General features: G+C 39.9%; 1 protein-coding gene across 1 annotated transcript; it reads right to left on the reverse strand.

Annotated features, from left to right (window-relative positions):
* Positions 1–9,852: 9,852 nt before the first annotated feature.
* On the reverse strand, positions 9,853–13,843 carry LOC115198071 (fatty acid-binding protein, intestinal). Its single transcript, XM_029759743.1, has 4 exons — positions 13,687–13,843; positions 12,473–12,645; positions 11,585–11,692; positions 9,853–11,048 (listed from the first exon to the last, which is right to left on the reverse strand). The coding sequence occupies exons 1-4, from the start codon at positions 13,751–13,753 to the stop codon at positions 10,998–11,000; spliced, it is 399 nt and encodes a 132-aa protein (XP_029615603.1). The 5' UTR covers positions 13,754–13,843; the 3' UTR covers positions 9,853–10,997.
* Between the last annotated feature and the right edge of the window lie 1,884 nt (positions 13,844–15,727).

A 15,727-nucleotide genomic window follows, 5' to 3' on the forward strand; every position in this document is an offset into this window, starting at 1 on the left:
TGTGTAGAGTCCTGTTAGTGTGTAGAGTCTTGTGAGTGTGCATAGAGACATAGAGTGCAAAAATATAAATAAAATACAAGGGTCAACTCAGAAAGTCTGTGGAGCCATTCTGTTAGCTATTTAGCAGTCTCATGGCTTGGGGATAGAAGCTTCTCAGGAGCCTGTGCGGAAGCAGAAAGAACAATCTATGGCTTGGGTGGCTAGAGTCCTTAACAATTGTCAGGGCCTTCCTTCCACACCGCTTGATATAGAGGTCCTGGATGCTGCTCCACTGCAGCCCCGTCGATGTGGATGGGGGCGTGTTTGTATGCTTGCTTGTGGGTAGAGTAACAATGGTCTAGGACTTTATCGCCCCCTAGTGGTGAAGGAAACATGTTGATGAAAGTTGAGCATCACGTGTCGTAGTGATGCGAAAATAAAATTGCCGGCGACAAGAAAGGCATCCACCAGATGTACATTTTCCTGCTTGGTTATAGCCTCATAGAGTTCTTATATTTATTATTATTTTTATTTTTCCTTTATTTAACTAGGCAAGTCAGTTAAGAACAAATTATTATTTACAATGGCGGCCAAACCCCTAACCCGGATAACGCTGGGCCTATTGTGCGCCACACTACGGGACTGCGGGACCAATCAGAGTTCGTTAAGTGCCAGCTTGTTATATTTCTTATCCTTAGGTGGAATCTATACAACAGTCACCATAACAACTGAAGGGTCAGCATTTGACCATCAGGTATTCTTAGGTGGAATCTATACAACAGTCACCATAACAACTGAAGGGTCAGCATTTGACCATCAGGTATTCGAAGACGGGAGAATAATGGGTCGAGACTACCACTGCGCTGAAGTCAGCACACCATTAAATGGACAAGTAGACAGGACAGTAGACTAAAGGAAAAGTAGAGTCGATTTCTTTGACTCTACTGTCCTGTCTGCTTGGTGAATGGAGAATACATTTAGTTGGATAGCCAGGGGGGGGGGGGTATCTTGTCCGAAATACATGTTTCAGAAAAGCATAGATTATATTGCAATTTTAAGAGTCCTGTTGCTAGCAAATCCGCTAGTTGGGTCGGAGTTTTCAAAACGGAGGCCATCCTCCAATTTCCAAGATTTTACTGAGTTACAGCTCATATAAGGAAATCAGTCAATCAAAATAAATAAATTAGGCCCTAATCTATGGATTCCACATGACTGGGAATATAGATAGGCATCTGTTGTTCAGAGATACCTTAAAAAAAAGTAGGGTTTTGGATCAGAAAACCAGACCGTATCTGGTGTGACCACCATTTGCCTCATTCAGCGCGACACATTGATCAGGCTGTTGATTGTGGCCAGTGGAATGTTGTCCCACTCCTCTTCAACGGCTGTGCGAAGTGGCTGGATATTGGCGGGAACTGGAACACACTGTCGTACACGTCGATCCAGAGCATCCCAAACATGCTCAATGGGTGACATGGCTGGTGAGTATACAGTTCATGGAAGAACTGGGACATTTTCTGCTTCCGGGAATTGTGTACAGATCCTTGTGACATGGGGCAGTGCATTATCATGCTGAAACATGATGGCGGGGTACGACAATGGGCCTCAGGATCTCGTTACAGTATCTCTATACATTCAAATTGCCATCGATAAAATGCAACTGTGTTCATTGATCGTATCTTATGCCTACCCATACCATAACCCCACTGCCACCATGGGGCACTCTGTTCACGACATTGACATCAACAAACCGCTCACCCACACAATGCCATACACGCTGTCTGCCATCTGCCCGGTACAGTTGAAACCGGGATTCATCCGTGAAGAGCACACTTCTTCAGCGTGCCAGTGACTATCGAAGGTGAGCATTAGCCCACTGAAGTCGGTCACCCTGATGAGGACGACGAGCACGCAGATGAGCTTCCCTGAGACGGTTTCTGACAGTTTGTGTAGAAATTCTTTGGTTGTGCAAGCCCACAGTTTCATCAGCTGTCTGGTGGCTGGTCTCAGACGATCCCTCGGGTGAAGAAGACAGATGTAGAGGTCCTGAGCTGGTGTTGTTACACGTGGTCTGCGTTTATGAGGCCCGTTGGGCCTACTGCCAAATTCTCTAAAACGACATTGGAGGCGGCTTATGGTAAGGAAATTAACATTCATTTCTCTGGCGACAGCTCTGTTGGACGTTCCTGCAGTCAGCATGCCAATTGTACGCTCCCTCAAAACTTGAGACATCTGTGGCATTGGGTTGTGTGACAACACAGCACATTTTAGTGTGCCATTTTATTGTCCCCAGCACAAGGTGCACCTGTGTAATGATCATGCTGTTTAATCAGCTTCTTGATATGCCACACCTGGCAGGTGGAAGAATTATCTTGGCGAAGGAGAAATGCTCACTAACAGGGATGTAAACAAATTTGTCCACAAAATTTGAAAGAAATATGTTTTCGTGCGTATGGAACATTTCTGGGATCTTTTAATTCAGCTCATGAAACATGGGACCAACACTTTACATGTTACGTTTCCATACTTTTTCAGTATAGTATTGTGTTCTGCTTCGTGTCCGGTACAACAGCCTAGTCTATCCAAGTCACACATATTAAGGTAGACTTAAGAAGATACCTGCATTCATCCAGATTGAGATCCATCTAGTGAAGCAGGAACCACCTTAAATCCTAGTCCAGATTTGACTTCAAATAGTATTTGTTAGTTTTTTCAAATACTTTGACTGCTTGATTGAGCCTGCTAAGAGTGCTGGATATGGGTGGTTTGCACTTGTGGGACAATTCCATTGGTTCTATTGTGACAGGCAAGCTGCTCAAGTATTGGAAGAAAACAACTGCTATTTGAACCCAGGTATGCACCAATACGGGACTCCTCTGAAGGTAACCGGTTAAAAACATTTATGGAAGTATGGAGGTAGCTTTGTGCCTACACCCAAAAAATACTGTATATATATGTTTCCTGAGCTTTGTTGTATCTCCTAAATATAGGACAGACACCTCAAAACCTTATTACTTATGATACATTATTTGACTGTCTTTTTTGCCATTTATGAATGTGTTATTCAACACTGGCCTTCCATTAAATGCTACAGTGATCTGACCCTCGAGGAGTGGTGCGCTGACCGGTAACACTTTATTTGGATAGTCCATCTGCTCTACAGACTATCTACAGACAAAGATTTCAACTAATTATCTACTAACCCTAACCCTAGCTCTAACCCTAACCTTAACCTTTATCCTAACCCTAAACTTAACCCTTACTCTTATTCTAAACCTAATCCTGAACTTAACCCTTAATCCTTACTCTAAACCCTTACCCTAACCCTAACCTTAACCTTTATCCTAACCCTAAACTTAAACCTTACTCTTATTCTAAACCTAATCCTGAACTTAACCCTTAATCCTTACTTTAAACCCTTACCCTAACCCTAACCTTAACCTTTATCCTAACCCTAACCAATAGATTGTTGATAGTAGAGCGTCTACAGATGGACTATCCATGTATAGTGTGTACAACTGACCTTCCATTAAATGCTACAGGGAACCGATCCTCAAGGAGTGGTGGTGTAAGTCAGAAGGTGTGTCCATGTATTTAATTTCAAAGTCAGAAATCGGGGGAAATCTACAATTTTAGGTCAATATTTGACAGTCTTTTCTATACAGAAAGTATGAGCTTATTTTCCAACCTCTGTGTTAAGCTCTAAAGAGTGGACAGTTCTGCTGATGTTCCAAGGGACATGAAAGGGAAGTGAAATGTAAAGTTTCAGTGGGGACACTGCCATTATTTCAGAGTATAAAGCAGCTCTCTCTTCTGGCCGGCAGAAACATTGCAGCTTTCACTTATAGTGAGTTGAATGTGAATATTGTGTGTACGACATATTAAGCCACATTTAGCAATGGGTCAAAAACAGAAAGTGTTATGTAATGTGCAAAAATAATTGATTGATATCAGAACGTGCCGTTTACTAGACCATTTGATACCAGCAATTTAAGCAAATTACAGTTATTTATTTATTGCATTATTATTTTATTTATTTATCATAATATTTTTATTTCCTTTTTTTAACTAGGCAAGTCAGTTAATAAGAACAAAATATTATTTACAATGACGGCCTACCCCGGCCTTACCCGGACGACGCTGGGCCAATTGTGTGCCGTCCTGTGATTCAGCCTGCATACTGCAGATAGATATCATTTCGGGGGGGGGACAGTAGATTGAAAACCCAGTAGAGAAGGCGACAATCTAAACAAAACAAACTTCAGAACAGCTGAACAGAACCCTGTTCCCCCCTCTCTAAGCTTCAGAACAGCTGAACAGAACCCTGTTCTCCCCTCTCTAAGCTTCAGAACAGCTGAACAGAACCCTGTTCTCCCCTCTCTAAGCTTCAGAACAGACTGTCAAACTAACCCAGCCTCCCCAGAGACTTAGCCCCAGCAGACCATAGTCTCTAGAGTGGATTTAGGGCAGTGCCTGCTTTCAAAGCCGCCCCAGCCTGCAGTAGGTTAGCGTTGGATGATATCGGGGAGGCTGCTGGGGGTCTAGGCAGGGGGCTTCATTGGGCTGTTAATCGATGGCGATGCTAACAGTCCCTCAAGTTGGGGGGGTTTCGGGGGGGAAATAATGCTCTTGCTAATGTGCCTAGACGCTAACATGCTATTGTGATAATGTTATAAGTCTGCGACTAACGTGTCAATGCAGGGGTTACGTCCCAATAATCTCTCCTTCCTCCTGAAGCGTGCACTCATTTACTACTCTTCACAAATGTAAAAGCTTTTGATTGAAGTGTACACTTCGGTGGAAAAGTACATGATTTCAAATCAATTCGAATTTTATTGGTCGCATACACATATTTAGCAGATGTTATTGCAAGTGTATCAAAATTATTGAATTCCTAGCTCCAACAGTGCAATAATATCTAACAGTTCACAACAATACACACAAATCTAAAAGTAAAAGAATGGAATTTAGAAATATATAAAAATAAGGACGAGCAATGTCAGAGTCCGGAGAATAAATATGAATGAATGTATATATATACAGTATGTGGAAAGAATATTGTATATCTGTAGAACACATACGATATAATAGGTTATATACACCAATAGTTGAGAAGGATGGACTTGACTACTACTACAGTATTACTACAGTGTGTAAACATTATTAAAGTCACCATCGTTCCATTATTAAAGTCACCAGCGTTCCATTATTAAAGTCACCAGCGTTCCATTATTAAAGTGACCATCGTTCCATTATTAAAGTCACCATCGTTCCATTATTAAAGTCACCAGCGTTCCATTATTAAAGTCACCAGCGTTCCATTATTAAAGTCACCAGCGTTCCATTATTAAAGTCACCAGCGTTCCATTATTAAAGTCACCAGCGTTCCATTATTAAAGTGGCCAGTGATTCCATATCTATGTACATAGGGCAGCAGCCTCTAAGGTGCAGGGTTGAGTAACCGGGTGGTAGCCGGCTAGTGATGGCTGTTTAACAGTCTGATGGCCTTGAGATAGAAGCTGTTTTTCAGTCTCTCGGGCCCAGCTTTGATGCACATGTACTGACCTCGTCTTCTGGATGATAGTGAGGTGAACAGGCCATGGCTTGGGTGGCTACGAGGTCCTTGATGATATTCTTGGCTTTCCTGTGATATTGGGTGCTGCAGGTGTCCTAGAGTGCAGGCAGTGTGCCCCCGGTGATGGCAGACCACACCACCCTCTGGAAAGCCATGCGGTTGCGGGCGGTGCAGTTGCCGTACCGTGCTCTGAGGATGCGGCGAGGGATGCCGTCTGGGCCAGCAGCCTTGCAAGGGTTAATCACACTTACATTTGATACTCACGTCAGCCACGGAGAATGAGAGCCCACATGTCGATGGCACTGTGTTATCCTCAAAACGGACGAAGAAGGTGTTAAGCTTGTGCAGGAGCACAACCAAGGAATCTGGTGGTAAACTGTGCCTTTCTGGTAATGAACTTATGACCCAACTTCTACCATGAGCCATAGGCGGGTCCCGACTCCCATCCACCCCTAGGGTATCACAGCGATAACACATGAAGAGCATCACAGAGATAACACATGAAGAGCATCACAGAGATAACACATGAAGAGCATCACAGAGATAACACATGAAGAACATCGCACAGATAACACATGAAGAACATCACATGTATACAACAGGGTTGTGGTCCATTGTTGTCAATTCCCTTTCATTCAGAAAGTAATTTGACATGTAAATCCTCATAGAAAACGATTGACAATTAACTGGATTTCAGTTGACTTCCTGTATTGACTGAAATGACCACCACCCTGATATGCAGTAGAGATCAGGTGGTTGTGAGGGCATTGTCTAATTTGCTGAGGGATACAACAAGCATGGCTACTCAAACCGAAAGGCTCATGTCGCCATCTTGTGGACATAGAGTGTTGGCACATTAAGTTGGGTCGTTGTTCCTATGTTCATTATTTAAATAGATAATATGCCTTTTTTCAAACCATGGACTCATTTTCAAGTTTATCAAATACACTGAAGCACCTGCAAATGAATGATACATTGTCAATAAGCACAGCACAGACACCATATGACTTTCATGCCATTCAAAATGTCTAAATGTAGCCGACTGCAGAGTTCATTGAACTTTCTCAGCACATGACTGCAAGTCATGGTCATCATGTGGTTGGAAGTAAGAGCAATGTTTAACTCCTCCCTCACCACCACTAAACTGTTGTGAAAATATGAGACCTATAAAATGTAATCTTCATCAAATCGACATTATCATATCTTTATTACGACATCTTGATAACAGGTTGTTTTTGTCCAGCTTTGATCTCAAAGTCCACTGATTCAAATTCCTAAAAAGTAGGCAGTAACATTTGAACAATGCCTTCAGAAAGTATGGTATTTCAAAGTGGTATTAAAATGGATTTAACTGGCATTTTAGTCAGTTATCTACACAAAATACTCTGTAATGTCAAAGTGGAAGAAAAATTCTATCATTTGTAAAAAAAAAAATGTAAAAAAATATTCAACCCCCTGAGTCAATACATGTTATACAACAAGTGGGTCCAATCCTGAATGCTGATTGGTTAAAACTGCATTCCAGCTGGTGTCCATTCCACAAGTCACCACCAGATAAATCTATGACATTAAAATGTTTATTTTCTCTTTTCCATCTGACTGTGCAATCCACTGTCTCATCAGCCCAGCCAGGCTATTTATAAACTTGATCTCTGCTATAAAAAGCATCTAGACATTATCTCATATTTCTATTATAACATTTAGTTTTCAACAGCGGTGATTTGTATAAACCTTGTTGTCTGTCTCTCCGTTTCAATATTTAAATTCGATCTCCAGTTGTTGCATAGTAATGAATGTGTTGGGAGTCGGGATGAGACAGACCGGCAGGCAGCTTTTCTCACCCAGTCGAAATCATGAATCAGCATTATTTTTATGGATACATAAAAATAAATATCAAGAAAAAACAGGTCAAATGAATCGAAGTTCAGCTAGTTTGCAGTCTATCCAGCTTCAGTTTGAAGTAATTGTGTTAGCTGTGTTGTTGGCTAGCTCCTCTGAACAACAAAGTCCTGACGAGAGAGCACATTTTCTATGCCAGGTGAGATTGAGCGTCATTTGCTCATTGTTATTGATGTATGCAAATAAATGTCACTAAAAAACAGCTTAAACAAATGCAAATGCATCTACTTTGTTGTTATTCTGGCTGCACTGTTCGACTTGGCTGTAAATTAGCCGTAGTTGGATAGCTAGCAAGCAAAAGATTTGAATGTTGCCAGCCAGTATGGCAATAGGACATTTAGAACGAATGACTAGGTCACGTCTGGGACACATCCCTGGCAATGGAACCGATAGAATGAACAAATGGCCAGGTTGGATACGACACTAGATTTGTGTCGGGACTATATCTTGTCGAAGGATGAAATAGTGTGAATAAATTCCTAAAAATTATCATCAGACTGAACCAGGTTTTCCTCTAGAATTTTGCCTGTGCATTGCTCTATTACGTATCTTTTTATCATAGAAAAACCTAGTTCTTGCCAATGACAAGCATACCCATAACATGATGCAGCCACCACCATGCTTGAAAATATGAAGAGTGGTACTCAGTGACGTGTTGTGTTGGATTTGTCCCAAACATCGACTGTATATAGCCTCATTATTGTTATTTTATTGTGTTCCTTTTTTTTGGTCTTTTTTTTTACTTTAGTTTTGCATTGTTGGTTAAGGGCTTGTAAGTAAGCATTTCATGGTAAGGTAACCTGTTGTATTCGGCACATGTGACAAAAACAATTTGATTTGATTTTGTATTCAGGACATGAAATTCATTTCTTTGCCACATTTTTTTGCAGTATTACTTTAGTGCCTTTTGCAAACAGGAAGCATGTTTTGGAATATTTGTATTATGTACCAGCTTCCTTCTTTTCACCCTGTCATTTAGGTTAGTATTGTGGAGTAACTACAATGTTGTTGATCCATCCTCACATTTCTCCTGTCACAGCCATTAAACTCTGTAACTGTTTTAAAGTCACCATTGGCCACATGTTGAAATCCCTGAGTGGTTTCCTTCCTCTCCGGCAACTGAGTTAAGAAGGACGCCTGTATCTTTGTAGTGAATTACACTCATCCAAAGTGTAATTCCTAACACCATTCTCAAAGGGATGTTGAATGTCAGCTTTAAAGAAAAATCTTTACCAATCTACCAATTTGTGCCCTTCTTTGCGAAATATTGGAAAACCTCCCTGGTCTTTGTGGTTGAATCTGTGTTTGAAATTCGCTGCTCGACTGAGGGACCTTACAGATAATTGTTTGAGGTACAGAGATGCAGTAGTCATTCAAAAATCATGTTAAACACTATTATTGCACAGAGTGAGTCCATGAAACTTATTATGTGACTTGTTATGCAGATTTGTACTATTTAGGCTTGCCATAACAAAGGGGTTGAATACTTAATGACATTTCAGCTTTTCATTTTTAATGAATTTGTAAAAAAAAAAATGTAAACATCATTCCACTTTGACATTATGGGGTATTGTGTGTAGGCTAATCTCAATTTAATCAATTTTAAATAAAGGCTGTAACACAACAACAAAAAGTCAAGGGGTGTGAATACTTTCTGAAGCCACTGTAGATACCTATGTAGGCAACAGAGCTTATTGATGTATCTAGCAACACAATAGACTGTCAGAGTGTTAAAGACTATTAAATGTGTAGATTTTAAAGGGGTAATCCCCAATTGAAAATGACCACCCCGCCTCTGTTTTGGTAAAATGCTGAGGGAAGGGCCTGGAGTAGTTTATCCACTCTGAAATTCATAGACAGAGCAATGTTTACAAACTGATGGGGTTAGACAGTTGAACGAAGTTCATGAGGCATTTAGAAGTTATATTCTTAAAGAATCAATGGGTATATACCATTAATAAGTAAAAAAAATTAAATAAAACAGATGTAACAACTGCAGATTGCCCCTTTTAAAGTTACATTAATATTCTGGAGAAGCCCTCTCCGACATCTTGTCGACCTTCTCACTGTCTTGGATTGTCTTTTCAGGGGTGTTTTGAGGAATCAGTCTATTATTTTTTGTCAGTGTTACCAACAATCTCCTAATGATTTGTCAAAACACTTCAACGTGAAGGTCCACATAGTGCTGTCATAATAATGGTAGAGACTAGACGATGATAGAAATTGTCATGACAGATTATGTCAGTTCAGGACAATTGACTCCTGAGCTAAAAAACAGCTTGTATCGTGATACGACTTATTTATGACACTTTTACATTGGCCAATGATGGAGGCTTCATGTAAAGTATGATAACAAATCTCACAGTGACATTTTCAAAAAATCATGCAGGCATATACAATTCACTGGAACATTAAAGTATTTTTATTGTGCAAGACCAATTATTTAAAAAAAAAGTCGAGTATAAAAGGACACCTGTTAAATGTACACCATAGATGACAAATCCCTTTCTGGATTCAGTGGAGAGTTTAATCTTGATTGTTCAAAGGTTGTAGTCACTCGAAGTATATCAGCCAACATAATGTTCCTTGCTTTATGAATTTATGGAGGGTCTTAGTGGGCCACTCTGTGGAATTGCTATTCATTTACTAGAGGGGCTATGTCATAAACCCTCAAAGTTCTAGAATGGCAATGGAAATGGTAGCCATATTGGTCAGGTAGAAATCCAAATGAGTCTAATTGGAATGAATGGCAGTCGAGGCATAATCCAGATTTGTTTCATGCAGGAAAATAAAAGTAAGGCATGTGATATATCAGAAATTGTGTAATATAATTATTGTCAAACTAAAATATTGTCATATAATTATAAATACAGTTTATACTTGTTTTATACAAATGTTTTGTATAAATAGCTTCTAAAATACATGTAAACAGACCATAAATGTCTAAATGTTTATTTTCTTTGAAAGCTGTGAGTGCTTTTATATGATACAATATCAGTACTTGTTGCATTTACAACTAAGTCCTATCATCATCTGATTTCAACCACTGTATCGCTGTGGATTGATTGCATTGTTTCAATGGAATATTGACAGTTAATTTGAAAAATAGATGGAATCATTCCTCGAAAATTGGCTGGCTAGATAGCTAACAAACATACCAGTGCAGATACATTCTTAAAATTAATTATTTTACACAATATCTTATCACAGCACTGGTAAACCGTGGTTGATCAACTTCCTGACCAAAATAGCTAACCTTTATACCGTCATAAGAATTTTCATGACCATTCCAGTATTCTAATTCTTCATTCTGTGGTCCACACCATCAGTTAAGGGCTCTTCAGCGGGTGATATGGTCTTCATCCAATAGTGAACTATTGGAGCTATTTTTGGGGGGGTACATGGGGTTTAGAGAATGAGGGGAAGGCACTGCAAATTTGGACTTATACTTTAAATTTGGCACCTGAGCCAAAGTCTTGCCACATATTCTTAAGGTTAGAAAAAACATAATGGTATGTGAGATAGAAATTCGTCATGAATCCCTTTAAGCCTTCTTGAAAATCCTCTTGGCATCCACCCCATCGTAGTTATAGCTCTGTTGGAGAGAGAGTCCATAATCAATGTAAAAAGGTTGCCATTTTAATTGAAATAGAAGTACCAGCACAGTGAGTACACCAGAGACTACAATATGAATCTTGATATGATTACAATGCTTATGCAGTTATAACAATAATATTGGTAATGTTTCAGTAGGACAAATGTTCATTCATAAGCATTAATATACTGTATAGGTGGCGTATATACATGTTATAAACATTTATCTGCATTTATGTACATTTTTATGCATTAGCATTTATAACCTTATAGATTGTAAAAGTTAAAAGGATTTATAATGGCTTATTTGATTTGATTTGATTCATGCTCACAGTCAATAAGACTGGATTATGCAGAAGGTAACAGTTACGAGAAAAAATATACTACATTCAATTGAAAAAAGTCAGGGGAAAAAAAGTCAAAATTAAAGATTTAAAAACTCACATTTGGTTATTAAAAACATATCACTTCAAGTCATTCTGGTATGAAGTGGTACAACACTATAAAGATACATGATGTGAGTTTTTCCACACTGACCTGTACTAGCTCTCCTCCCACCAGGGCCCGAGTGGTGGTCAGCACCTTACTGTTGTCTTTCCTGGTGAATTTACCCTTCAACACATCTCCATCCATCTCCCAGGCACCCTGTGGGACAGATAGGGTTAACGGTAACGACTGTAATGTACGTCGCTCGTAGACATTATATATGCTCAAATCGCCCATTGTTATCGATGCATGGGTTAAACAGTATCTTAAGATAAGATATATCTAGGGCATAAGTCGATTCAAACAAATGGCTAGCTAAACATGAGCTAATAAAGAAATGGCTAGCCAACCATGAGCTTATAAAGAAATGGCTAGCCAACAATGAGCTTATAAAGAAATGGCTAGCCAACCATGAGCTTATAAAGAAATGGCTAGCCAACCATGAGCTTATAAAAATGGCTAGCCAACCATGAGATTGAAAAGAAATGGCTAGCCAAACATGAATTTATACAGCAAATATACATATATTCATTGTAAACTTATTGTAATGAGTTACTCTATATGGACTAAATCTCCAAAACACTTTTACAGTGTACAGTCATGCATAGGTCACAGCCAGAATTCAGAAGGCTTACATCTTATAACCTCTTGTAAAAGGTCAAATCTTCCAACTCCATCATCAGCACAATTTCCACTTTTTCTGAGCATGACAACAGTTTAGCAGAAGCAGAAGTAATTTGAAGCAGAAGTAATTTGGAGGATATACATTTTATGAAGGCTTTATGACTTGGTTTAGATTTCAATCTCTACAACTATCTGTTGGATACTGTGTACTATAGTTGGATACTGTGTACGATAGTTGGATACTGTGTACAATAGTTGGATACTGTGTACGATAGCCTACTAAACTAAGTCTAGGTTGAATGACTTTAAACATACTGAGACTTCGGTGCCGTCGGCCAGTGCATAGTCAAACTGTACGCCCAGGGTGAAGTCGATGTCTTTGTTACGGAAGGTGCTGGATTCCTTGATGTGGAACTTGTCTCCTGTCTGCTCGATGATAACCTTGAGGTTGTCATGTTCAGCCAACTTCCTCTTCATCACATTGATGCCTGTTGGAAAATGCAGTAGATTGAGTGTTGTAGATGAGGCGTGGGTCTGAGTCTCTTGGTGTAATGGCTAAATTGCTGGATATATAGAGTGTAGTAGATGAGGCGTGGGTCTGAGTCTCTTGGTGTAAATACTAAAGTGCTGGATAGATAGTAAAGGTTCAAGCCCAAAGTTGGGATACTAAACATGTTTTATTCACATTGTGTTTATGTACTTAAGAATTGTAAACTGCAGGAGTTATCAATTAAGTCCAAGGTCCAATTTGCTCATTTATTCATATTAACTGTCTGGAAACGGTGCGCGTCCGTCACCATAGTATTACCCATTAGACCCTACCTAGATCACAAAAAAGCTTGTGCTTGTTGACAAGCTTTTAAAATGGCAACAGCCAAGAGCTATTATTATAGCTGTGCTGCAATACAGACTGGTAACTCACATACACTCAAACAAGCCACTGGATCAAAGATTACCTCAAAACCAACACAGTCACACACAACATACCAACACTTGCTTTATAAATCCTATATGACACACTTATAGGATGATAATGTAAATCTGACATTTTTTTTAACCTTTATTTAACTAGGCAAGTCAGTTAAGAACAAATTCTTATTTTCAATGACAGCCTTAGGAACAGTGGGTTAACTGCCTTATTCAGGGGGAGAACAACAGATTTGTACCTTGTCAGCTCGGGGATTCAAACTTGCAACCTTTCAGTTACTAGTCCAACACTCTAACCACTAGGCTACACTGCCACCCCAGTATCATATATACAGTATCGTATCGGATGATACTATAAATCTGACAGTATCATATAAGATGATACTATAAGTCTGACAGTATCATATAGGATGATACTATAAGTCTGACAGTAGCTTATACCATTGATGTAAGTGCTGATCATACCAAGCCACATTGGAAATATAATCCTTCATTAAGAAGTGCAACATCACCTTTCATAAAACACAGACACACACACATACAGTACACACACACATGCACATGCACATTGCACACATCCACACACACACACACCGACTCACCCATCTGCTCCATGAACTTGTCATAGTTCTCGTTGCGTTCAACTTTCCAGGTACCGTTGAATGCCATGTCTACGGTGGGCAGTGGTACTACTGTGGCAGGACTGTGGGACTGAGAATGCCCGTTTGCCTCCCTTTTTATAGAGGCCCCCGGGTTGGCTCTTCTTTATCTAACTGATTATCTGTCTGCTGATGTGGCCATTTAAAGCTGATGTCAAATATAGGGCGATTACTGCACGGCCTCAAGGATACAAAGATAAATGGCCAAGGGCAACTCCCTCCCCAGGGCTGGCACATGGACAATGTATCACTGTTCTATTTCAGAAGAGAAAAGCATTAGTTTATAGGACTCTCCTTGGCATATTTCCCAGGGGACCTCTCTCTGTGTCTGTCTGTGTCCAGCATGACAATGAGCCCCTAATGAACCGCTCATTGATGGTGGGAGAGTTCTAGCGTTTTTAATTGGGCTGACAGAATTCGCCCCACTACTAGAAGGTTTTTGTAGTTCATGATACAAAGTCGATGCGTAAATTGTAGACTGATATTTTCAGTGTATTCTCACGGTCAATTTTACAGAGGAGATTTTGTGCCCTTGTAACTGGCATACTTTATCAATGAGAACAACGGAGGAATATTGTTACTTAGTTCCCACTTACCATTGCCAATTAACTCACTGCGTTGAGATTAGATACTGTCGGCCTCCTGGAAAAACCTTGTATCTCCATAAAGGAAACTTTTCATTAATTTATTGCCATATAGTCAAGGAAATTAATTTTGAATAACTTTATGTGTGTGTCTGAAACCTTCAAACCCTACTTGCAATTTATGTTTTCAAAAGAAATCGAAATAAATAGAGACACAAGCTTTTTCCAGGGTGTCGATGATAGTGGCGTAGTACACCATGAAAGCCATGTAAAACAGGGACAACCAGGGTAATAAAGAATCGTCGGGTGTGGCTCATACGCCAGATGCTATACTGATGTCACAAATGATAAGTCTTTATGTCCTTACAACAAGTCGCCAGTTCTTGAACTTTCCACGAGTCTTCTTTTGCACGCCACGTTATCGAACCCCTTTGGAATTATGGGTAGTATTCAACAGTTCATTTAAAGGAGGTCAGTTCAGGTAACATAATGTAACTGCTTACATTCAGTCAAAGATAATCACTGATAACCATATGGGATGGCTTATTCCAACGTACAAAAGTACCCTCCGACCGCAAGGCACTACAGAGGGTAGTGCATACGGCCCAGTACATCACTGGGGCCAAGATTCCTGCCATCCAGGACCTCTATACCAGGCGGTGTCAGAGGAAGGCCCTAAAAATTGTAAAAGACACCCTAGTCATAGATTGTTCTCTCTGCTACCGCATGGCAAGCGGTACCGGAGGACCAGGTCTAGGTCCAAGAGGCTTCTAAACAGCTTCTACCCCAAAGCCATAAGACTCCTGAACATCTAATCAAATGGCTACCCAGACTATTTGCATTTGATTTGATTTGATTTGTTTGACAGCATTCTTCATAAAAACTGAAGTCTCAGTGTGAAATTTGACTATACCAGAAATCTACATAATGGAAATATCAACATGTGGTTGTTGTTATGAAATACTAATGTACTGCTTATTAAAGTGTTATGTATGGATTATGATTGTGTTATGAAGTCCTTATCTAGGTGCCCTTCAACAATACTCATGCAGTAATACAAATACAATAACTACACTACTAAAGTCCTTTTTAGTGAGGCCCTATCAACTTAATCATTTAGGTCCGTTTTGTAACCTGTAACATTAACTTTCCCACACATCTAACATTGCCATGGCATGCTATGTTTACTGTACAACACTGGAGGTTGGGTGGCACCTTAATTGGGGAGGATGGGCTCGTGGTAATGGCTGGAGTGGAATAGTGGAAAGGTATCAAATACATTAAACACATGGTTTCCATGGTTTCCATGTGTTTAATGCCGCGTTCCATTTGCTCTGTTCCAGCCATTAATGTGAGCCGTCCTTCCCTCAGCAGCCTCCACTGATGTACAATGTCATACA

Source organism: Salmo trutta, chromosome 8 (genome assembly GCF_901001165.1).
Source record: "Salmo trutta chromosome 8, fSalTru1.1, whole genome shotgun sequence".
Taxonomy (NCBI): Eukaryota; Metazoa; Chordata; class Actinopteri; order Salmoniformes; family Salmonidae; genus Salmo; species Salmo trutta.